Raw genomic sequence first — 23,870 nt, 5'->3', positions numbered from 1 at the left:
TTTAGGAAATACCTAGCAAGACGTCAGCCCTAGATACAGAAGGAAAACCAACATAGACATTTGCCTGCTCAAGCTTCAGACTCAAAACCAGGACACAAAGCTCAGAGGAGACAGAGCAGGACATAGCACCCTGACTGCGGACAGAGGTCAGAGTGGGGTGACAGAGCTATTCTCCACTGGATTCTCTAGACTCCTTCCCAAGTCTGAGGAGTGTTCTTTTTCTTTTCTTTTTTTTTTGGGGGGGGTCACACCCAGCATTGCACAGGGGTTAATCCTGGCTCATGCACTCTGGAATTACTCCTGGGAGTGCTCGGGGGACCATATGGGATGCTGGGAATCAAACTCAGGTTGGCCGAGTGCAAGGGAAATGCCCTACCCTCTGTGCCATCGCTCCAGCCCCCTGAAGATTGTTCTAGAGCTTTCAGGTATGGAAAAAATTTCTCTAATATGCAAATGAAAAGAGAAGGGAAGGGACACATAAAAAATGTGGCTTTCCACTAAATAAATGTGGAAGTGGCCACTAAATAAATAGGGGTAACAATGTGAATGATGCATATTCATCCACAGAGCATGGGGATACAGTGCTAACTAGCCTGGAGACTTTCATAGACTTCCTGTCTATGAAAGAGTCTCACATTTCTCAAGAGCTTGCGCACAAAATTCGGTACTGCAAACCCAAACCTTGGTCCTGCAATGATGCTCAACCTTTCTTCAGCCATGGCTCTGCTGACCCGTTTCTTTCCCATGCCCCTCTCTCACAACAGCTGATGCCCTAATCTCATGCTGCAGCCCCCAACTTATGTACTTTTCACTTGTGCACACCCCCTCGGAACATTCTGGCCATATGCCCTCTCATTCCCCTTGAAAAACGCTGTTCTAATGTACCAAAGAAAAGAGGATTTAGAATGCTTGCTCTCCCCCACCACCCCCAAATTGATGTTCATAAATATTATTCACCTCAATCATTGGACTTGCTGTGAGGCAAATATATAGATAATTGAAATATAATCTGATCTTACATATGATTTGCAAAAGAGCTTAATTATTGAAGAAAACTTGTGCAACACAAGAATAAAATTATATTCTGATTTATGCATACTGTAAGAAAGAGATTAATAGCTTCCACACAGTTTGAAATTAACCTTGCAATAAAAGCTGTCATCTAATTTTGTAACAGGCAAGTGAGAATTATGAAAAGTCATGCTGTTTAGGAAATAAATTGGGGTATGAGGGAGAGAAGAAATAGTTGGAAAAAAGAGATGAAAGTAGGCACCTTGACCGTCATTGAAATCCAACAGGACTATAAATATGGTGGTATTTTTAGTTAAGTGAGAAATACTAGTAAAAGCCTAAAGCATACTTAACAAGATGTGACAAAGAATATGGCATGTATATTCAATAAAGAATATGCTGTATATGTAAAACAAAAAAATCTAAAATTCTATGTATACACCTAATGTATTTGGAAAACATTAATATGTGTAACTATTCTGAGAGTAACGATGTTTATTAACTGTTTTGTCATATTTAATTCAGACTAGGGCTGGGGTTCCTTTCATAGGTGTATCTCCCCTTGTTGTATCAAATAATAAAGTGATGATAAAACGTTAAAAGCTCCCCATGATTCTAGCTCAGTTCTACGTTCAGGAATGTATGGAATTATCCACATCTCCCTGATGATGCCGAAGGAGAAGTAGGTGCCAAGCATGTACCTGGAGCTTACCTCTCTGCAAGAGTCTGCTGTTCGTTGATCCCCACGTTAAAAAGAACTGGGTGCACGTGGAGCAGCTGTCCTTCTTTAATCTGTAAAGGCAGACACTCAAACAGGCGGGCTGGAAGCTTGACCTCCACCACATAATGTTCGCTGGAAACAGTGGGGGATAAAGAGAACACTGATTATTTCATAACTTCTTATACTATTGTTGATTCATTGGAAAGAAACAATGGCATGGTAGGAATATAGTATGGAATAAGGTATTTGCAGCTCTGTGCTTACTTTCTGTCATTAATTTCCTTGACGACTCCATTCATTTTACTATCAACATTCTTGGCACCATATTTGATTTCTCACCATTACTGAGGTCCTTCAGGAAATGAACAATGCTTCATTCGCTTTCAGAGCTTGGAACTCTGGACACATTCAGCCCTAATATTTGTTCTGCTGATTTAATTTTTTAAAGCTAATTAGTCCCAACAATAAGAAAGGTAATCTGGTGACTAATTTTTCAATACAGGAGAGTAAACCAAATCATTTACAGCATTTTTAAAACACAGTCTGATTCTTATTGCTGATACAACCCTGTTTAAGATGTGGATTTATGATAAGGGTTTTCTTTAGGGGTTCTTGATAATTTTGCCACAGGAACATAACATGTAAACGTTTTCCAACTGGAATTGGCTATTGTAAACAATCTTTAATGTTTAGAGTTTTAAAAGATTAATAAAATACAGTCAGTAAGAGTAGTTACTTATCTGGTTGAAATTTTATAAACATTGCAGTGTGAACTGACAAAACAGACATAGATTATTTTGTCCAATTTTAGGAATATTCACGTGTTTCCAGAATTCTGTAGAGTTATAATGCATGGGGAAAGATGTATAGGACAAAGAGAAACTGTCTTTGCAAAACTGTTTTGGCTTTTCCTACTATCACGATACTCAAACACACTCTAATCAGGAAATACCAGGAATCTAGCAAGTGGGGACGTTTAACAATACCTACACATGGGACATATTACTAGACTTTCTTTGGGGAAGGGGACACAGCACTCAGGCTATATCCCTGTGATCCAGGATAATTCCTAGAGGTGCTTGGGGAACCCTAAGGGGTGTTGAGAATCAAATATGGGTCAGCCACATGCAAGGCAAATGCCCTACCTGCTGTAATATCTTTCTGGTTCCATTGATCAATCTATCTATCTATCTATCTATCTATCTATCTATCTATCTATCTATCTATCTAGTTAGCTAGCTATCATCTATCTATTTATATGTTACATATATTTATATATGTGTTATAGCTATATATTTATACATATATATTTTTGACTTCATGTTTTTTTCATTCCACTAATATTTTTAAAAAATTGCTTTGTGTCAGCTCAATTAAATGTAAATGACATAAACTCATGTATTTTAAGAGTATAATTCATAGTTCTGGCGAAATTTATAGTCAATCAGAATCTGAACAAATTCAAAACATTTCCATCATGAACTCCCCCCCACCCCAATTCTCGTGTCTATTTGCATTCAAGCAATTCTTCTGCTGCCAGCCCCAGGAACCCTCTGATTCATTTTCTAGATCTACAGATTTTACTTTCCTACATGTTTTATGTAAATGGACTCAAGGAATATATAATATTTCACGTTTGTGTTTTCATTTAGCATAATGTTTTTTTTTTAAGTCATCAGTGTTGTTACAGCTAATATGTTCCTTTTTAGGCTGAATTATTTACTCTATATAGACCACCCCGCATGGCAGAGCCTGGCAAGCTGCCCATGGCATATTCGATATGCCAAAAACAGTAACAACAAGTCTCACAATGGAGATGTTACTGGTGCCTGCTAAATTTATGAACAATGGGGCGACAGTGTTACAGCGCGATACAGATCACATTTTGCCTATGTATTCAAAGTTGAAAATATGCATATCATTTCAAAATTTTAGCTATTACAACTAGTGCTGCTTTAAATAACCATAAGTTGATGTTTGTGTATACACATGGTTTTATTTTTCTCTTAAGACTCATCAAGTAATTTTAAACTTAACTTTCTTAAGGAAGCCATCAAAAATTTCCAAAGTGGCAATACGTCATCTATAAGCAAAGCATAGAAATTCCATGTTTTCCACAACCTTGCTAACACTTGTTATAATCTGCATTTTTTTCATTATGATGATTATACTGTGAAAGAAGTGGTATCCGTGGTTTTAATTTGTATTATCCTAATAATGATGGTGAACACATTTCTTTGTATACACAAGTCACTAATAAATCTTATTTGATGAAATACTGATTCATTTGAATTCTTGGTCAATTTAAAAATAAAGAAGCCTAATTGGAAACTGTAAGGTTTCTTTATACATTATAAATAAAAGTTCATGTAAGACATTTTACATGCATATTTTCTCCCAATCTATGGCTTAGTTTTCATTTACTTAATGATATTTCTTATGCTTAAAAGTTTGATGAAGTCTTATTTTTAAAATTATTTATTTAGTATGTTGATTTTAGGTTACATCTAAGAATATTTTTTTGTTGGTTTAGTTTTGGTTTGGGAGGCATACATTGCAGTTATCAGGATTTACTCCTTGTTCTGTGCTCAGGAATCACTTCTGGCTGTGCTTGGATGCCAATATGGTTCGGGGGAATCAAACCCAGGTCAGCAATATGCATGGCAAAGAAATGCCTTACATGCCATGCTACCTCTTCAGCCTCTATAAGATATTTTTTTAATCTATTCCAAGTTACAGATAGTTGCTCCTAGAAGTTTCATAATTTTGCTCTTACATTTGTATTCATACTTCATTTTTATTTTTTGTTTCTTGTATCAATGGAGACTCTAAATTATTTTCCTGAGCATAAACATAATCAATTGTCACAGAAACATGATTTTGAGAAAACCTCTCTCCATTGTCCACTGAATTGCCTCTGCAACTTTGTTAAAATCAATTAACCTTAAGGTAATAAGTTACTTCTGGACTCTAAATTTGATTTTACTGACCAATTTCCATAACTGTACTTGGCTACATGCCTATATCTCATCCATGTATCCATCTACTCTTTATCTACATATGTATCTATCTGTGCAGTCTAATATAATCCTAATTGCTAGAGTTTTTAAATATATAAGTTTTGAAATTATAAGATTATAGAAGTTATAAAATCAGAAAGTAAAAATCCTTCAGTTTTGTTCTTCTTTTATAAAACTGTTCAGGGCATTCTGGGGCCTTCAAATCTTCTTAAAAATTTTAGGTTTAGCTTGCCAATTTATGCAAAAAAACCACAACACCTCAAACCTAACAACAAAGATTTTGGTGTTTAAATAGTGATTAAATCCACGCATCAATTTGTGGAGAACTGCCATCCAAGCACTATGGGCTATTTTTCCATTTGCTGTATATTATTAGTTTCTCTTAAGCAATATTTTGTGTGTTCTATGCACACATCTTTGAGTTAAGATTAGTGTTAAATTTAGTCCATTAAATTTAGATGCAATCATTCATTTGTATGCTATTCCGAGTGCATGTGCTATCTAAATTGCCACTGTTTTTGACAACTTTCCAAAAATACAATTTTCTTTCCTGCTACCCATTCCAAATCAAGTCAGACCAGTGTGCTAGTGCAAACACTGGTATCACAGCCTCCCCCAATAAAACCTAGGGAGCAGAGACTCATCAGAGCTACTGAGGGCAGACATGGCAGAGGCTCAACATTTTATTGCGTGTTCACTAGTTTTTCATGACTAAGTATTTCTAAACTTTCTTGTGCATCTAACTTTATTCCTTTAGTCCTGGTATGGTGCTTCTAGATAATTCTGCCTGATTCAAACACTGCCTTTTAGAGAGAAGATTTGCCAGCCTGCCCCTTCCCCATTGTCACTGTCCTACTGTCATCTGTACGATAACTTCTTTCTGCATTTGGATACAGCTTGAAGCTCCTGACGTGGCAGGGGAGGGAGAAGGGAAAAAAAAAAAACATTCTGTCCTTGTTTCAGACTGGTACAATTTCCAGCTGTGTGTCTGAGCAATTTTATTTCTTTTTCTTCCAACAAATGACAAAAAAAAGGCATGAGTTTGCCGATGAAGTATTTGGTTTTGTGTGGATGTGTTTTTCCTTTATGTATAAGGAACAACCCCCTTGCTTTCAACCATGGCTCTCTGGATATCCTTCATTCAATATTAGAAACAATTCTCTTATGCTTACTGTAAACATAAAAACAAAGTTGATTTGAACTTCTATGTTTAATCTCTTCTGCACTTCTCTCTAGCATGAAAAGATACATTCATACATTGTCTTCATTGTAATCTGAAAGGAATACAAATTCCAAATATTCCAAATGCAGCATTCTAAGAGTGGCGGTGCTGAATGATTCAAATTTGCTGGCCTTCTGATAAAAATAATTTAGCACAGGATATAATTTTTCAGCTGGAGATCTATTCTACGCACCATCTTTTTCTAAATGATTTTGATACCGTGCCCAATATAGACTGACCTTCGAAGCTATATATTTAAAACCATTCTTGGAAATTTCAGTCTGAGAGTAAGTTGTCAAAAATAATTAAGGGAAAAAAATGCTGTTCTATGCCCTTGCCTTAGGAATATATCTTTTCTAAAAAGCTGCTTTGAACAGATTTTAAAATAAAGTCATCTCAAGAATTATGGTGCTATTAACCAAATGATTCTGGCAAAAAGTGAAAACATCCAGAGCTTTTGATGACAGAGTAGTAAAGAGAGAAATGTGCTTATGCTCACAATTATTTTGAATTCCTCATTTTGAATCCCTCACATTTCATGAGGTCAGGGGGTGCCCGGCAGCACTCAACAAACTACAGCATTATACTTTACAAACATTAAAAGTTCTGGGAGTTTTTTAAGATCTTCCTCTGCCTTGTCAACAGCATTAATTTCTCAGCAAAAAGACAAAGAAAACTTAAAAAAAAAAAAAACTCTAAGTCAAACCTTCATTCTTCCTGACTCCTTTGTCAAAGAACCAACCAGGCTTGCTCCTTGGGAATTCTACTTACCGCCTTCCCGTTACCATGGGTAAGACATCATTGGACTGGGCTTCGATTATTTTAAATGTGACTTTCCTCAAGTCAGAAATGCCAACAGCCATGTCTTCTAGCATTCCTATTTCATCACCTAGACAAGGGGAAGGAGTATCATTACACCTTCACTCTTTGAAGAAAATGTCACCTGGTATGACACACTTGAGCTGGAATGTGCTCGAGTGTTCAGTGAATTTGTTTCTGAAGGCGGTGAATCTCATCATGGGGTTCTTGGTGGTAGGTGGTTTTCTTCCTCATTGAAACTAGGGCCAGGGCAATGATTTTAGCAGTTCCTGTCCCTTTGGGGGGCTAAAGCGGTGTGTGTGCATTGGCTAGGGGGCAGTGGGCTTGTCACTCCCTTCGGAGAAGCCCCACACAGATCTCCTTCCATTGGCAGACCAGACCTTTGATCCCTAGGAACAGAAAAGGTGGTTCCATGGATGGTCCCTGACCCAGGCTTCTGGTAGCTTCCTTTCTCAACTCACTGGTACGCACAGCCTCCGTGTATGAGTGTGGGAAAGTAATGAAGTGAGGCTCCAGGTCAGCTCCATCCAAAACGTTTAATGTGACTCACATATACTCTGAAATTTCCTTTGGATTGTGTTCTTTTGGGGGGATGGGGGTGGGGGGTGGAGATTGGGGGGTAGGCTGTGCATTAGGGACCGCAATTGGCTTAGAGCTTAGCAGCTGCTCTAGGCAGTGCTAGGAACCACCCAGAATCCAGTATCCTGGGGACGGAGAGGACTTGGGTCTCCAGGCCACAGCGAAGCACATGATCAGAGAATTGCAATATCCCTCTAGTTCCATGGCAAGCGTATTTTTAGGAGTAAACTTTTAAAGGAAAACTTTTTCATAAGACATTTTTCCTGTGACCCAATATACCTAAAAGATCATGTGATAGATTCTGAATAGTAAACTTTTGCTACTGGTCATTGAAATTTGTACTAGGCCTGGTGTGCATGCCTCGTACATATTGATTTCGACTAATCACATTTCAAGTACACAATCACCATTCAGGCTGTGAGCTACATAATCAAGTTCTAGACACCAGAGAACTGGGACTAAAAATCCAGCCATTAAAATCATGTTGGCAACAAGCCTTTATATTGGAAAAAAGAGAAGCCATATGGCTTGCTCAGGACTCCGCTATGAAGTAATCTATAATTCTATTTCCAAAACATAATGGGGCAGGAGCACAGTTGCAGGTGAGTAAATGCAAAGAATTAAGAGTGACATTAATTCTGCAGTGTGGATGCAGTACAGATTGAATTCAAATTGATATTCAGCTAGAACAATCTCTGGGCAACTCTTCCCATTAGCGTGAATATGACTTGAACGTGAACCAAAGGAGTGAGTACTCACTGTAAGTGCTCAGCAGACCTTCATACTGCACTAGCAGTCCCACTGTGTAAAGCTGCTGGAGGAAGCTGGGGTCATGCAAACTTGTGTGTAATTTGATGATAAAACCACAAACCAATCCAGCAAGCTGAAAAAAAAAATAGTCGCTAGAATCAGTATTTGCTGGTTTTACTTTTACATATCTTAAGAATTTTGAGGCCTCAAAGATTTAATTTAACGTTTTCAAGAAATTGTAACAAAACCTAACTTTTATAGAGTATTCAAAAAGAAAAACTGAGCTGAAAGTGCTTGATCTGGTGAATATGCGAAAGGGCCCAGGGAAGACAGGACTAGAAAGGAGAAAGCAGGGCCTTGGGTCAACGGGCTGTCACCAAGTCCCCTCTGCACTCTAACAGTCAGGCCATAAACAACCTTTTAGCGCTCTGAACTCCTTGATTATTAATTAATGTCCTGTGTTTGGAGGCCACACCCGTCTGTGCTCGGGATTCCTCCTGGTTCTATGCTCAGGGACCACTCCTGGCGGGCTCAGGGGACCATATGGGTGCTGGGGATTGCACCCAGATTGGCCGAGTGCCAGGCAAGCGCCTTTCCCAATGCCCTTTCTCTCCAGTCCCCATTGTTAATTTTTTATATGTGGAAAAGAGGAGAAACAGTCCCCATTTCCATGAAAGGACACCTAGAGAAACGTGTACGTGTGCCTGACTAACTCCATCTGCTACAGCGCCATTGGCAACCTTGATCCGTGGCATCCTTTGGGGCCAGGGACAATCTGATCAAATATCCCTTCATGCATAAACCGTTGCAAATGGCGGACTTTCTCCCACTTCATGTGTCTGGGATGGAGAGAGGAGGGGAGAGGGGAAGACTCCCACCCCTCCCGCCTCCCAGTTCTATGACGGCAGTCAGTCTCGGGTGCAGGCGTAGGAGAAGGTCCTGCCAAACATTCCAGGCAGCTTTCTGTCTCAGGAACTTGATTCTCTAATTAAAGCACATGGCAAGAAACTGTCCTGAGGACTTGTTCTGGGGTTCATGAATGAGTCAGATTAAGAAGGGTGCAAACATCCCAGGCGCCTGACCAACTTGTCGCCTGCATTGCAAAGCAGACACCTCCTTCCTTCTACCGGGAGCCCAGAGTATCGAGGGACAGGATGGGGAGACCCTGTCCTCCCAGATTCTCTGCCCCGTGCAGCTCAACACACGCTCGGAGAGGGGGCACCTCTTTGCAGACATACATGTCTAAGGTCGCACAGGAAACAGCTTTAATGAAACAACTGGCTCCCGCTGGCCATGTGTTGGAGAGAAGTGGGTGCCAGGAGTAAGGACAGGGCTCCCTCAGAGATAGAGCAGCCAGCGAGAGAGCCCCCCCCCCCATCCCAGGAGGGCACGCACGGCGCGGGCACCTACTGCCTGGCTGAAGACGATGTCTCTCCTCAGGGTGAGCATGAGGCACTGGGGCAGGCTGTAGGCGAGCTCCTGCAGGAGCACGAACGTCAGCGACTGCTTGGCTCTGTTCACCACCTCCGCCATGCTGTCCTTCAGGGTCAGGGTAAGCGGGTACAGCTGCTCGTACCAGTCCTCTGCGGGGAAGGAGGAGGGAGTCAGGAGAGCGAGCCGAGGAGAGAGAGGGGGTCACGGGGACAGAACCAACTTCCTGTTATTCATATCAACTATGTATCTATGCTCCTTGTGGTGTGTTCAATATGCCAAAAACAGTAACAACAAGTCTCACAATGGAGACGTTAGTGACGCCCGCTCGAGCAAATCGATGAACAACGGGAAAACAGTGCAGTGCTACAGTATTTATAGTTATAAAGAATTCAAAACAATTACATTTGAGGGTCTCTCCCTGAGATCTTTCTTCTGCTTTTTATTTTTCCTCATTCCGCCATGTTTTTCACATTTCTCCAGTAAACATTCAAGTCTTATTGATGAAATCAGACTCGGAAGACTTCCACAGCTAAAGGGTCTCCCAGAGTTCAAAGAATAAGCAGGAAAGTACAATAAAGTACACAGGAAGTCCCACAAAGAAAAAAAAATTCTTTCATTAGCAATGTTTTTATAGGCACTGCAATATGCAATACTATCAGTGGTGGGACTTGACGCGTAAACTGTTCCAGCTCCACACCAACCTCCCCCAATGCCCGTGCCCCTCCACCCCTGTCCCAGGGTCCCGAAGCTTCCTACTGTTCTGTAACGGTTTCTGCTCAGCAGCCCCCGGGCCCTGCTGTGAAGGCTGAGTGCGTCTGGAGAGGCAGAGGGTGCCCCTCTCTTCCCTGTCCCCTCATCTGGGCATTGCCCGTGTCTTCAGACATGGCGCCGGCAACTCTGCCATGATGGAAATAGAACTTTCTACGATCCTGTCCTACCGGCTTCCCGCGGACGGGTCCTGCCATCAGTTCTACTGCTCTGCTAGCTGCCAATCCCCATGCCCTGTGCTCTCCCGTCATTATTTACTGACGGTTGGTTCCTTTCCTTAGATCATGTCATGTCTTGCTCCCTACTTCATCTCCCCCCTTCCCCCAGTCAAACCCTGGCTCACATCCCTTCTCAGAGGGCGCTTCCAGCCAGGTGCACCCGCCCACCACTCACTCTCTGACTTCCCCAGTGCCAAAGCCAGGAAACATATGAAAACATTTAAAATGCAGTTTGGGATCCCAAATGCAGGGGTCCCAAATGCAGGGGTCCCAAATGCAGGGGGTCCCAAATGCAGGGGATCGCAAATGCAAGGGATCCCTCCCCTGTCAGGCCTCTGCCTGGAGCTTCGACACCATCACTCAGAAGTTCTCACTTGCAGTCTTGCCCTCGGTAAACTGAGCTTGGATTTCCCCAACCCGGCCCGCCCATATCTCTGTCTAACATACCTAGGTCTAACCCTGAAGCTCCTGCCCCGGCTTATATTTTGGCATACTTCATTTCCTCCAAGGGATCAATTCCGATTTTCTACCTGGAGACTACCTTTCGCTCCACTGTCCCCATTGCTCCTAGCCACCGCAACTGGAGGTGGCTTCCTTCTTTCCTCTTTGTTTCTGTTCTTTCTTTTTCATTTTTTTTTTCTTTTTGGGTCACACCCTGCAATGCACAGGGGTCACTCCTGGCTCTGCACTCAGGAACTACCTCTGGCGATGCTCAGGAGACCATATGGGATGCTGGGAATCGAACCCGGGTCGGCTGCCTGCAAGCCCTACTAGCTGTGCTATCACTCCAGCCCCTACTCTTTGTTTCTTCACCCGCAGCGCCTTACCCTTACTAGGTGCTATTTTCTCTGGAGATTGGCAACTCCCTAAGGGCAAAGGCTTGTGTTTTATACAGACTCTCGGAACTGAGCTTAATGCTGCAATACAGAGGTGAATCTCACTAGATTTTAATCAAATAGTCAAGCTCCAATACACAGAACACACACACAAAAAAAATAAAAGCTGTTTTAAAAGATATAGACTAATATAAGAAAACAAACCAACAATATTTGGAATTTGAATAGGTTTTCTCCAAATCAGCCCACAGACTTGAAACCATCTGTGCTATGGGCAGGCCTGCATTTCTAACATGTTTCAGTGATATCACTGTGGCATCTGATAGAGAAATAGGCTTGATTATATCTCGATTTATTTGGACATAAAAACTCTGTCAAATCTCAAAGACAGGAAGTTCTGGACTGTGTGTCAATCTGCTAATAAATAAATATATAGTAGCATGACAAATAGGATCTAATAGAAGTATATGCTGAAAATTAATTATGAGTTAGAATCTGCAATGGTATGACCTTCCCAGAACCAAAGTTTATTTTCTTTACGGCAAGTGCTGTGAACACTCAATAATCAGTTGTGACCTTGGAAAAGTTATCAGGAATGATAAGGAGATTCTTAATCACTAGTGTACTACGTTGGCCATCGCTTATTTATCTTATTTTGTGTTGTAACAGACTCGATGGATTGAACTAAAATGGTTGACGGGAAAATGAATGAGCAAAGCTTAATTTTAAAAATGTGCTCTTGTTAATACTCTCCCCTCCCTCCTCTCCTGTCCCCTTCCCTTCCTTCCATCCCCTCCATTTCTTTCCTCCTCCCTTTCCTTCCTCTTCCTCTCCTCTTCCTTTTTACCACCCCTCCCCATCCTTCTTTTCTCTTACTTCCCCTTCTTTCTTCCCCTCTTCCTCGCTCCCATTCTCTGAGTAAGATTGAGTGCTGACAGTCTGTTGCAAGCCTAGGACATGCCACGTGAAGGAAACACAAGTCAGTCATCCCTGACTCCCAGGTGCTTTCCTTCTAGGCCCTTTCATTGGCAAAGGGAGAAAGAAAGCAGTTGGAAAACTTGTAACTTGGACTTTGGAGAAATCCAAGCTGGGAGAGTTGGCAGCTGGAATTCAGTATTCAATCACCAACCCCACCAGGAATTCAGTATTCCATCACCAACCCTTCAGGAATTCAGTATTCCATCACCAACTCCTACCCCTGCAGCAGGCTGTCTTTGCTGGGGGCCCAGTGGGGGGCAGGTTGAGTTTCCCTCCCTGCCCCAAGCAGAGCCCCGACAGCCAAAAACCTCCAGAACCCAGCCACAGCCCTGCTCAAAGCCACTCTCCAGGTGCTCAGACCAACCTCACCTATGAAGGAATTGGTAGAGGAACCCAGGTATGCGGGACCCGAAGCTGAGATCTCCAAGCCTGCTCAGATCCGGAATGGGCCTCCTCCACCCAGGTCCCCCGTTTTGCAGTAGCTTGGCAGCCACACCCACAAACCGCCCCCGGGGGCCATGTAATCTCATCAACGCCCAAGATCCAGAGACTATAAAACAAAGCTCCCAGAAGAGAGTGATGCAGAATCTCGCAGGGCAGAGTATGGCAAGCTACTGGTGGTATATCCGGTATGCCAAAAACAGTAACAATAATGGCCTCATTCCCCTAACCCTGAATGCGACAGGGACGAATGAGACGTTACTGGTGCCTGATCGAGCAAATCGATGAGCAATGGGATGACAGTGATACAGTGATACAGTTAATACTCTACATAAGTGGTTAAGGGATATTTTAATGCAAAATATATTACATACAATAAACATTGTAATAAAACTAGGTGTTATGGCAGGAATGAAAATATACTAGAGGGGAAAGACACAAGGAAGAACTACTGAGTCTGTGATACTTTAATAAGCGACTCGCTTGAGGGAGCCTAAGTGGGAACATGAGTGAAGCACAGGTTCACTCCTGATTTTCACTTGGTTTTTGGTCTATTTGTGTTGGGGCCATCTCAGGTGTCTCTCAGAGATTACTTCTGGCACTCTGATCAGGATCAATCCCGGAGGAGCTCAGGGGGCCCCGTGCAGTGCTCGGGATGGATGCAGACTCCGCAGCTCACACAGTAAACACCTTTTTCCCCGGACAATCTCTCCTACCCAGATCTTGACCTTTAGGTCATTAGCACACGTCAAGTTCAAATGGAGATACGTGAAACTTATTTTCAGAATTAAAAACACATCAATATACACCAGGAAGGAATCCTCTATATTCTTATTTTTTTCTCATAAATTCTTTGCCTTTATTTCCCGAATTGTCTTTCTCTCTCTTAATTTTTTCCCTCTATGTGACTATCTAGGCTTATATACACATACTATTAAAACAAATATTTCAATAAACCGATTCAGATGCAAAGTTTGAGAGAAAACGGGTTGTAAATGTATCCTGTTCGCTCTGAAGAGGTGATTCTCAAACCTAAAAAAATAAAAAGTAAATAAAATTTGTGTTCAGTAGGTGGCGCTGCTCTCTCGGGCTCCACTAAGTTCTTTAGCATTCACTGTAGGCAGGAAAAGGGTTTCTACCTTTCATGCATTTGCGTAGTTCCCAACAGGCATACGCCACTGTCTAGACGTCCTGCACCAGAATATGTTGTGTCAAGTGGCCAATAACTCGGTCACGATTGGGATATGTTCTTTCTAGTTAGAAAATGGAAAATTACCTTAAGTGTCCACTTTTCCCTCTTGAATGATACTAAGTGGCAGTTCAAATTAAATCTAGCTCTTGGTTTTTCCTGAAGGTCTTTAAAAAAGAAACTTTACAAATTTCTTTACTTATTCAGGATAAATTTCTACTCTTAAACCTACTCTCACACTAATTTAACTTATGTATTCTTAATCATGAATTGTTATGGATAATATAAAAGTGGAATCTTGTTCTCTAACAAAAATAAAAGTGGAAAATACAGGGACAAAATTAAAAATGTTTTAGACATTGGTGCATAGTTGGATACTTACCTGATACTATCAATAGTCCAGCTTGTCCGCTGACTAGAATAACATATACTAAACTAAATATACTAAAGCTTAAATTTAAGGAAAATCTGGGATATGGGGCAATAGTACAGGGGCTAGGGTATTTGCCTTGCACACAGCCAAGCTGGGTTCAACCCTCTGCACCCATATGATGCCCTGAGCTCACCAGGAGCTCACACACGTGTGTGTGTGTGTGTGTGTAATTTAAGGAAATGATCAGAGACAGAACATTACTTATGGGTGAGAAAATGATAAACTTATGACTATGGTAGAAAAGCTTCAAAAACGGATTTTTTTGGTGGTTAAGCATAAAGGGGAAAGTTAAAAATGAGTTTATTTTTCTCGAAAAATGATTTAAATTGTTTTAAGGTAGAATTTGGCCCATACAGGAGAACTGTACTGGCAAATGCAAATTGCAATGACCCCAGGTTTTGTTTCCTGTTAACACCGACTTACGGCAAATTGCAGGTTCTGTACTAAACACAACAGGGTACACAGGCCACAGAAAGGGCGGACTCCCTGCACAAACAGCCAGGGCTCCAGCGAGCATTTCAAATCCCTCTCACAAAGCAGCAGCAAGACTTTAGTTTTGCCTTTAAAACTGTTCCGGGAAAAGAGAAGTGCTTCCGATCTTGACTGTCTGTCATGCGCAGCCTCAGCCCTTGCCCTCTGGTCCCTAGTTCGTAACATTCCCGACCGCCTTGTCTTCATGAAGATGCTGGTCAGGCTCCATTATTCACTCAAGTAAAGACACGGGGTGGAGAGAGAGTCCAGCGGGTAAGGTGCTTGCCTGGCACACAGCCAATCCCAGCCACAGCCTCTGGACCCCCTGAGCCCTGTCAGGAGTGATCCCTGAGCACTGAGCCAGGAGTAAGCCCTGAGCCCTGCTGGGTGTGGCCTAAAAAGATAAAGCACTATAGCACTGTAGCACTGTCATCCCATTGGTCATCGATTTGCTCGAGCGGGCACCAGTAAAGTCTCCATTGTGAGGCTTGTCGCTACTGTTTTTGGCATATCGAAAAAGATAAAGAGAAAAAGGAAATCAATGAATGCATGCTTCCCCCCGGGCTGAGATATTCTATGCACAGCTGTCCACTCTCGCCACCACCAGCAACACAACACCTGGGCCACACACGGTGTATCATTTCCCCAGCAACGCTGTGTCTGTCACTACAGGTTCCCTGTAGAACAGGCTCCACACCGCCACCTCTTCCGGGGAGCCAGCTGGTCCTAAGCAAGAATTTAAGTGCCCGTATGGTTGTCACTTCTATCCCACGGGTTTCTTCCCACGCAGAAGCGACCGTGAAAAGAACGGCTGAGTGTCTCTATAAAAACTTGCTGAAACTCCTTAACCCTGAGACCAAACAGCAGAATCTTTCCTCAGGAAACCAGAAAATGCTCGAGGCTTAGTCGGGATTTTCCTGAGCTCTGAGGAGTGTGTTGGGAGCGTTCCAAGGGGAACCCATTTCCCAGCGCCTTGCTGGAGTCTCTGGTGTATTGGAGAGGAGGTGACTGAGGGGTTCAGAGGGGCAAAGTGGGTCCCCGCCCACCGCCTCCACACGCCATCTATTTCCCGGACAGGATGTTCGCGTCCTCTGGGTTCAATGCCTCTTATGTGACTCAGGAGAAACATCAAAGAGCCAAGCAGCAACCAGCTGCGGCAGAGCATAAAGCTCTCTGCCCGGTAGCAGAGCCATTTTCTCCTCAGGTGCTTGGTTGTCTCTGCTCATTGGAAATAATTAACTGCAGAAGAGCTTGCAGCTATTGTAATTTCTGTTATCACAACTCTTCAGACATAGGGAAAAAGAAGGAAACCTAGAAGTTTCCCTGCCCATTAAATTTCATGGGCACAAGAGATGAAAGGAGAAATGAGCCCTACTCTTAGGCCTCACCTGAGTCACAAGGACGATGAACTGTGAAGACAAGCAATTAGAAGTTTTTAAGGACGGGTGACAAAAATCCTCAAGGCTGGAAGGAAAACAAAGACCAAAGCCACATCCAACAGGGCTTGTACATGGTGGCAAAACCGCAGGGAGCATAGAAATGGCAGTGAGTTTGGGGACACTGGGGTACCTGGGAGTGTGAGTTAACGATGCTCCTGGTCCAACACCCTGGCTGCCCTTGATGGCCTATGTCCGACAATGGCCTGGCTCTGGCTCCCTCCCTGAGTGAATGCCTCACCCCCCCGGTACCATTTTACAATGTGAACTTTATAACTTGGAGGGCTTAATCAACGACAAGGCTTCTTTTCCAAATTTATCAGAGCTAAAATCATTCATGACTATATAATACAAGTGGTAGCTGTGGTCTCCGAGCTTAGACACTCGATCATAGGTGGTCTCCAGATATTTGACCTATTCTAGGGACATGAAGCACAGAAGCTCAGGTTAATCAGACCACATATGAGTAATCAGGGGGCTGGAAAATATATTCCTCTTGCACTCACGTTAAATGTCTTCCCCAACCTCTTAGAAATTCCTCCAAACTTTTCTCAGCTCTCACCACTGGTATAAGCCATCTCTTGGCCTTGGTGCAGAAATCAAACATTTAATCTTAATTTTCTCTTATTGTAACAACTGTTAACCTGTCTTTCTTACATAACCATTCTCTCCCCATTTTTCACTGCTCTCAGGAGAAATACACTCTGTCATTAAACAAATAGAACCTCTTATTTCTAAGGGTCCTGAGGGTGAAACTAACATTTATCTTCAAGGTCGATACGTTAGGAATCTCAAACTCCAGAAGGGGAGGTATAGGGAATAAGGTCATAACTACAATATAAAGGTGGGTTAGGACTGTGTGCTGTACAAGCCGAGAAAATGCCAAAACATGTGGGAGAGAAAGCTGATCTTTGGTTAGAAGATTACACACATTCACGGAGCGTCACTTCTAAAACACTTTTAGAAGTTCCTCTGGGGCAGACCAGGAACTGTATGGCTGTAAGGTCTTTTGGTAGGGAACATCTCTAAAGATTTGTAGGACTAAAGTCTGGGATAGGCACTTGGTTTAACAATGCCAAGTCTGTTAAACAGACCTCCATAAAAGTCAATTCACCGAGGCCTTTAGAGGGGCCAGTAATAAGGGAATGGGCTACGATGACATTCTTGCAGAAGGCCGGAAGTGAGCAGAAGTACAAATTGAGTTTGAAGCCAGGGCGGAAAAAACCCAGTGGAAAAGTAGACGGGAAGCACAAAAGCAGGGAGGGAGAAGGGGTAAGTAAGGATGAGAGGGGAAATCTGGGAAGGTGCAGGGGATGTGTGAGCAGACAGCCAACAGCGACAGCAGGACCTAGATCGAGAAATAATGGGTGTGAAATGGAAGCAAGATTCCTGGTCACCCTGGGGAGAGGTCCCAGGGGAATGCTGTTTTTTCTCTGCTCTACCTCTGAGCACTCTTAGAGGTTCCAAGGATTCCACACAAGTGGCAAGCATGCTTTGTAAAGGGAAATATCAGAGGGTCTGCTGAACTATGAGGTGACCCGAGTGCCTGCTCTTAGCTCCTTCCTGTCACATGAGAAATGAGTGTCAGGCTCAACCCAAGACAGGCTGCTCTGGGAAGAACAAAGGCAACCTTTTCTCATGTCAAGGGAACCTTGTTTGTTTAAATCCTGCCAGCCTGAGAACACAGTGTCATAAAACTTCCAGTCTTGGGCTCAGAGAAAATAGCAGAGGAAATGCATCAACTGATATCCCGGTTAAACTTCTCATTTTGTAGCACCAAGTTGAAAGCCTTGAGTAAATTCTGCTCAGACAGTTTCCAGGAACTAAATCCATTCATCAAACAAGCTATTTATGGTAGCAGGAAAGTTTTGAATTAGAGGCTATGCTAGGTGGGGAGGACACGCACTCACATTTGTTGGACTTGTTTTGTCATTTGCCATTATAAACAAACAAAACCCAAACCAAACGCGATGTGGGAATTCTGGTTACAAATATGGTACGCATTAAGAATAGGTGACATTAGTCATGGGGCACTGAACAAGCTGGCGTCATACTCAGAGCTGTATCAGAGAGCTCTTGTCTTTTTAAAGTTTCTCCAGCACCTAAGAACAAGGAGAGAAATAGTGAATATTGGGTTGATTGAAGGTGGTCATGGTACAGGCACCCAAGGATGGAAGAGGAGACTGAATTCTAGCCTGAAGAGAAAGAGGTGAGGGTGCTGGTTTCCTAGTCAAGTTCAAGGCCAGTGGAATATAACACACCATTTACAAGGTATTTCTAGGGCTCAGGGACATAGCACAGGGACTAGCATGTGTTGCTATTTCCGGATTCCTGACAGCACATGACCCCATCACAGCCAGGTGTAGCCCTGGAGGATGATGAGAACACCAGGTATGTCCCCGATGGTTCCTGCCACCCAGGGCTCAAGTAGCTTTACATCTTCCATCCCTCACTATCCGACTGGTTGGCCAAGTGCACTGTGGGAAACTCTGACAGCACTTCATATTAATATCATTATCTTCTATTAATAAGTGTTGAGGAAGTATCAGGTAACCAAGCATAATGCAAATAATACCGTTTCTCAAGCTATTCCACTCAGCTATTATAATGTGCTTAAGTTATCAGATGGGCGATGTCATCAAATATCACCACTCCCCTTCCTTCTGTTTACCTAGATTTTATTTTTAGTGGATGTGAGAACTATATATGTGTGTATGTGTGTGTATTTGTGTATATGTGTGTATGCATGTTTATATATAGTATCTTCTAAATATATCTGTATATGCAGGTATAATTATAAACACATGACCATTATTAATTTGTGCTTAAGGCAAATTCCACTCTATTTGTAATTTGTAGATGAGGATTGGAAAAATTGTGTGGTCTAAACTTGTGCACACAGTAAACTTCACCTGGCTAAATCCAAAAGTGAATCCAAAGTCAATCCTCATTTCATTTGCTTCTTAGCAGCATTAGGCTTGTTCCTTCCTGGAAATACTCTAATCTTGGCATTCAGGATTTCATAATCTTTTTTTTTTAATTTCTTAAACTCACTGGTTATTCCAAATGTAAATGTGTTGCTGATTCCTCTACTTCTTTGTAGCCCGGGAACATTGAGAAACCCCTGTTGTAATCTATTTATCTTTTTTTCTGAATACTGTATACTTCACTGATATAATTCTGGTGCTACCCATATGTTAAGAGTTTCCAGTGATATGTTTAGCCTGAACCTGTCTCCTGAATTTCAGGAGAAATAGATAAATTCTTATAGTCAGCTCCATGTTGATATTTCCATGGTTCCAAATAATCGCTTAATCTTCATAGTCTTTTCAACCAAGTCTTCCCCCTCCAGCATGTGGCCATTCCACCCTTCGATTCTCTGACTCCTCATTTCCTCTCACTTTCCCCTCTGAACTTCAGAAACCTCCATTGTTATTGACTTCAAAATAGAGAGCCCAAGTACTTTTCATCACCTCCATGGCTGCCTCAGTAGACCAAGCCACCACAACCAACCTAGATGACACATGAGCTTCCCGACTAGTTTATACCCTTCCACCAGCCTAGGCATCTCGGTAGAACAACACAGGCATTAAGAACTATGTCCAACCAGGTTAATCCCTTGCACAAAATCCTGTCTGATTCTCATTTTTCTCAGAAGGAAAGTCAAAAGCTAACTAAAGTCCTAGTTGTTGCTTCTCCCAACTCTCATCTTTGACTTTGTCTCCTTCCCCCTCTACTTTTTCTTTGGAATGGAACCAGCTTTCTTGATGTTTCTGATTAGTGCAGACACATTTATGTCTAGATTTGGAATTGGCTGTATTCTGTGCCCAGTATAGCCTTGACCAAGGTACCTGCATGGCACAATTTCTAACTTCCTCGTTTCTTGCTCCAATGGCAACCTCTCAGTGATGCTCCCATCAATGTCCCTAGTCTCCAACAGAGTTCCTGAACCCTTTAACTTTGCTATATTTTTCCAACTGTATTTGTTCCATTAACATTCTGTTAAGTCCATATTTTTAATATTTTTTGTTCACTGTCTTCCTATTGCTAAAGTATGGGTCTGGGTGAGCATTCTGTCTGGTTTTCAATTGATGTATCCTCAGTTTCTAAAAGAGTCCCTGCCACATAGTAATCAACTAGAATACATCAACTGGCTGAATAGAAAGGGAAGAAATCACTTTTAACTATGTGGCATCTTTAATGTCAGAAAACCTTACAACTGAGACCTAAAAATTTGCAACTGATTTTTTTTTTTTACCAACAATAAATGGCCTAAGAACCTCGATGATCTACCATAGGCCGTGGAAATAAATCAGTAAATTGTTAAATTATGGACTTGCCAAAAATTTTGGTTCTGGTCAAGTGTTTTGATGAGTCAGGTTTTATTGCACAATTTCTAGGGAAGCAGCATTCATTCTTGATAATACAAAACCTTCACAAATATCAAAACAAGAACTGTAGCACTGTTGTCCCGTTGATCATCGATTTGCTCAAGCAGGCACCAGCAATGTCTCCATTGTGAGACTTGTTACTGTTTTTGGCATATCGAATACGCCACGGGTAGCTTGCCAGGCTCTGCCGTGTGGGCATGATACTCTTGATAGCTTGCCGGGCTCTCCAAGAGGGAAGGAAGTATAGAACCCAGGTCGAACTCTAGTCAAAACAAGCAATTGTTAAACTTCTAACTCTATGATTAAAAACATGGCACTGTAAAACATGGCGCTGTATTTCACCTTGTCTCTTTATATTGTAGGTATATTTTGGGAGGGACCAACAGCTTCGGCCACACCTGGCAGTTCTTGAGGGCTACTTCAGCCCTGTGCTCAGGAATCCCTCCTGGCAGTATATGTGTATTTTTATGTATATTTTAAAAGTGATTTCACCTGCTGGATTTTGAGTTCTGAAAAGCCTGATTCATTGGTTTTTCTCTTCCAGGAAAATTCTAAACATTCATGTGGAGAAATTGGTAGCATTAAAGAATATTAATGTTTCATGAAAATGATATTCTTTATTTTTATGTTTGCAGTTTCATGAGATGAAAGTTCCATTACGCATTATAGAAACCACTGAAATAATTACATTTGAGCATATAATGATCTTTACGCGTGTATCACAAATGCGCACATATGGTGAAGACATTCGTTCAATCCTATGAAGAAGGAGCAGCGCTAAGAGAGGCTCTCTGGCAGTGGCAGTTGCAGAGAGAGGTCCCCACACCTTTGCCACACATAACTGGCCCCAAGAATGATATCGGGCCAAGAAGATGTAAGAGAAAATCACAAAAACATGGTGTATTTTTCCACAGAGCCACACCACAATAGGAGAGATAACATTAAACCAGAATTTGCAATAAAATCCAGTATTCAGTTTTCAACAATAGTGGCCTATGATTCAGCCCCATGATTCAGTTTCATTAGACCCTTAAATGTATTTTATTTGACGTCTCTAATCTTTTAGGAAGTTTTGCAAATCTATTGCTCATCAATTTGCTCAAGTGGGCACCACTAACGTTTCCATTATTAGACTTGTTGTTACTGTTTTTGGCACATCGGATATGCCATGGGTAGCTTGCCAGGCTCTGCCGTGAGGGCGAGATACTCTCAGTAGCTTGCTGGGCTCTCTGAGAGGGGCAGAGGAATGGAACCCAGGTCGGCTGTTGCAAATCTATTACTGACCTTAAAAATAATACAAAAAATAATAATTCATATGAAAATTCAGATCTACTAGAAATATCAACCATGGAGAGAATGCCGGGTCCACCACGGGAATGACCATTTCAGCCGGAGACACGGCCTCAGCCAGGCGAACCATGCATCCTGCCTTGCCCAACTCACTCTCCATTTCCCTTAATTATTTCATGTAACCACGGTGCTGTCTCTAGGCCTTTCTACCTGCAACCCCTGTGAAATGCATGATTAAATAATTTCCAGAGTTAATTGAGAAATTAAAAATGAGATCTTCTTTGAAAAGCAGCCAAAGAGTTCTTTCTTCCTATCCTTTGGGATCTCTCTCAAGGCGTCAAGGTCCTTTCTCTTTCCTCCCACGCCCTCCGTGGGGTGGAAAAGCAAGCATGCACCGCTCAGCAGACCTAACCTGAACTTGACTAATCTGCCGGCCCCCCTAGCAGGCAAGCACGGGGTGGGGAGCGGGGCTGGGATAAGAATAGGAAACTGGACGAACAACGAGGGACCTTCCAAGGGAGGTGGGAGACGGAACCTAGGTGACTCAGTCTCCAACCAAACCTTCTTTGCCCTACTTGGCTTCATTTAGAACAGAGAGATTGAATTACTCAGAATTTTAAGATGGCAGCTGAGGGGCCTATGATGGGGAGCCCGTGCAGCCCCGTGCACCCCTGCTCTGAAGCCCCTTCTGCCTGGGAGATCCTCAGAGGATGGGAAATTCGGAGCCACAGAAGGGAGAGAAAAGGCTGATCCCTGAAGACTCGGCATTGAAAAATACAAGCTGAGTTTTCCAAAGAATCCAGCGAAAATGAATCATGAAGAGTAACAGCAAGGGAAGGGAAGAGATGATCCACCTCCATGAAAGAAAGGTTTGTGTTGGGACACAAGAAGGTGACAGTGAAACCCCGGGCACTTGTAGCTCATGATAATCTGAGACACAGCTCACGGAGAAAGAAAGGGTGAGCAGAAAGGCAAGTAAATCCTTACACGTTCAATTCCAAGCATCTTTCCCTCTCTCTCTCCCTCTCTCTCTCTCTCTCCCCCCCCTCTCCTTTCCCACTAGTTTTTCTGAGGACTCCACCTGATTTGCTATCGCTTCAGCTAGACATCACCCTGCCTAGATTTGAATCTGTGCTCAAACCAGCTCTGGGTCTTAGACAAATGGCTTAATTTCCACACTCTAACACAATTTAACAAAGCGACTGTCAGGAAAATGTCAGTGCAGTGAGTAGTAACTGTTGATATGATTACTGCCTCTCTTTTTATCTCCTTGTTTGGTATTCAAATTATACTTGATTTTCTTCCCCGGAGGCTCCCGACTTCTCCACGAAAGGTAATCTCCAGGCCTCAGGGCTCTGTGGTATCAATTTTGCTCATCTTTTACATATTATCCAGTTTCATCTATCTATCTGCTGATGACTCCCTAATGCGTACTTCCTCTTCTGAGCTGTTTATCTTTTATACTGTGTCTCAGGAAATCTCAAACTGCGCATCTCGTTTCAAATACAACATGTTCACCCACCAGTCCTTGAGAGCTGGGACATGACTGAAGGCAATGCCTTGCCCAGAGTAGATGCTAAAAGTCACTCAGTAAATGAAAGGGTTTTCCTCTCTGTCTTCCAACGAATACCAATTTAGAGTATCTTCCGCAAGGCATAACACCATGACCACTTTTATATATAGCCATGCTAATAAACTATTGTAGTCCTTAATGTTTCAAGTTTATCAGGTGAATAGCTACGTTAGCCGAAAGTACAAGATAGGAGGGAAAAGTGACTTGCTAAAATCTTAGATTTGTCTCTGCTTGGAGTTTGAGGTGACTTGTTTTGGCCAACTAATCTTTTACACTCTTGTCAGTCAGTG

At 42.4% G+C, this 23,870-nt stretch overlaps 1 protein-coding gene across 7 annotated transcripts in view; it reads right to left on the bottom strand.

Annotated features, from left to right (window-relative positions):
• INPP4B (inositol polyphosphate-4-phosphatase type II B) overlaps positions 1-23,870 on the bottom strand; it is a 709,083-nt gene that overhangs the window by 76,080 nt on the left and 609,133 nt on the right. For all 7 annotated transcript variants that reach the window (XM_055144517.1, XM_055144520.1, XM_055144516.1 and 4 more), the window contains 4 exons: positions 9,533-9,705; positions 8,132-8,255; positions 6,746-6,863; positions 1,724-1,864 (listed from right to left, as the gene is read on the bottom strand). In XM_055144517.1, coding sequence (XP_055000492.1) covers positions 1,724-1,864; positions 6,746-6,863; positions 8,132-8,255; positions 9,533-9,705 — 556 coding nt within the window. The remainder of the gene's footprint in view (positions 1-1,723; positions 1,865-6,745; positions 6,864-8,131; positions 8,256-9,532; positions 9,706-23,870) is intronic.

This window comes from Sorex araneus, chromosome 7 (genome assembly GCF_027595985.1).
Source record: "Sorex araneus isolate mSorAra2 chromosome 7, mSorAra2.pri, whole genome shotgun sequence".
Taxonomy (NCBI): Eukaryota; Metazoa; Chordata; class Mammalia; order Eulipotyphla; family Soricidae; genus Sorex; species Sorex araneus.
This window is presented reverse-complemented; position numbering and strand designations above follow the sequence as displayed.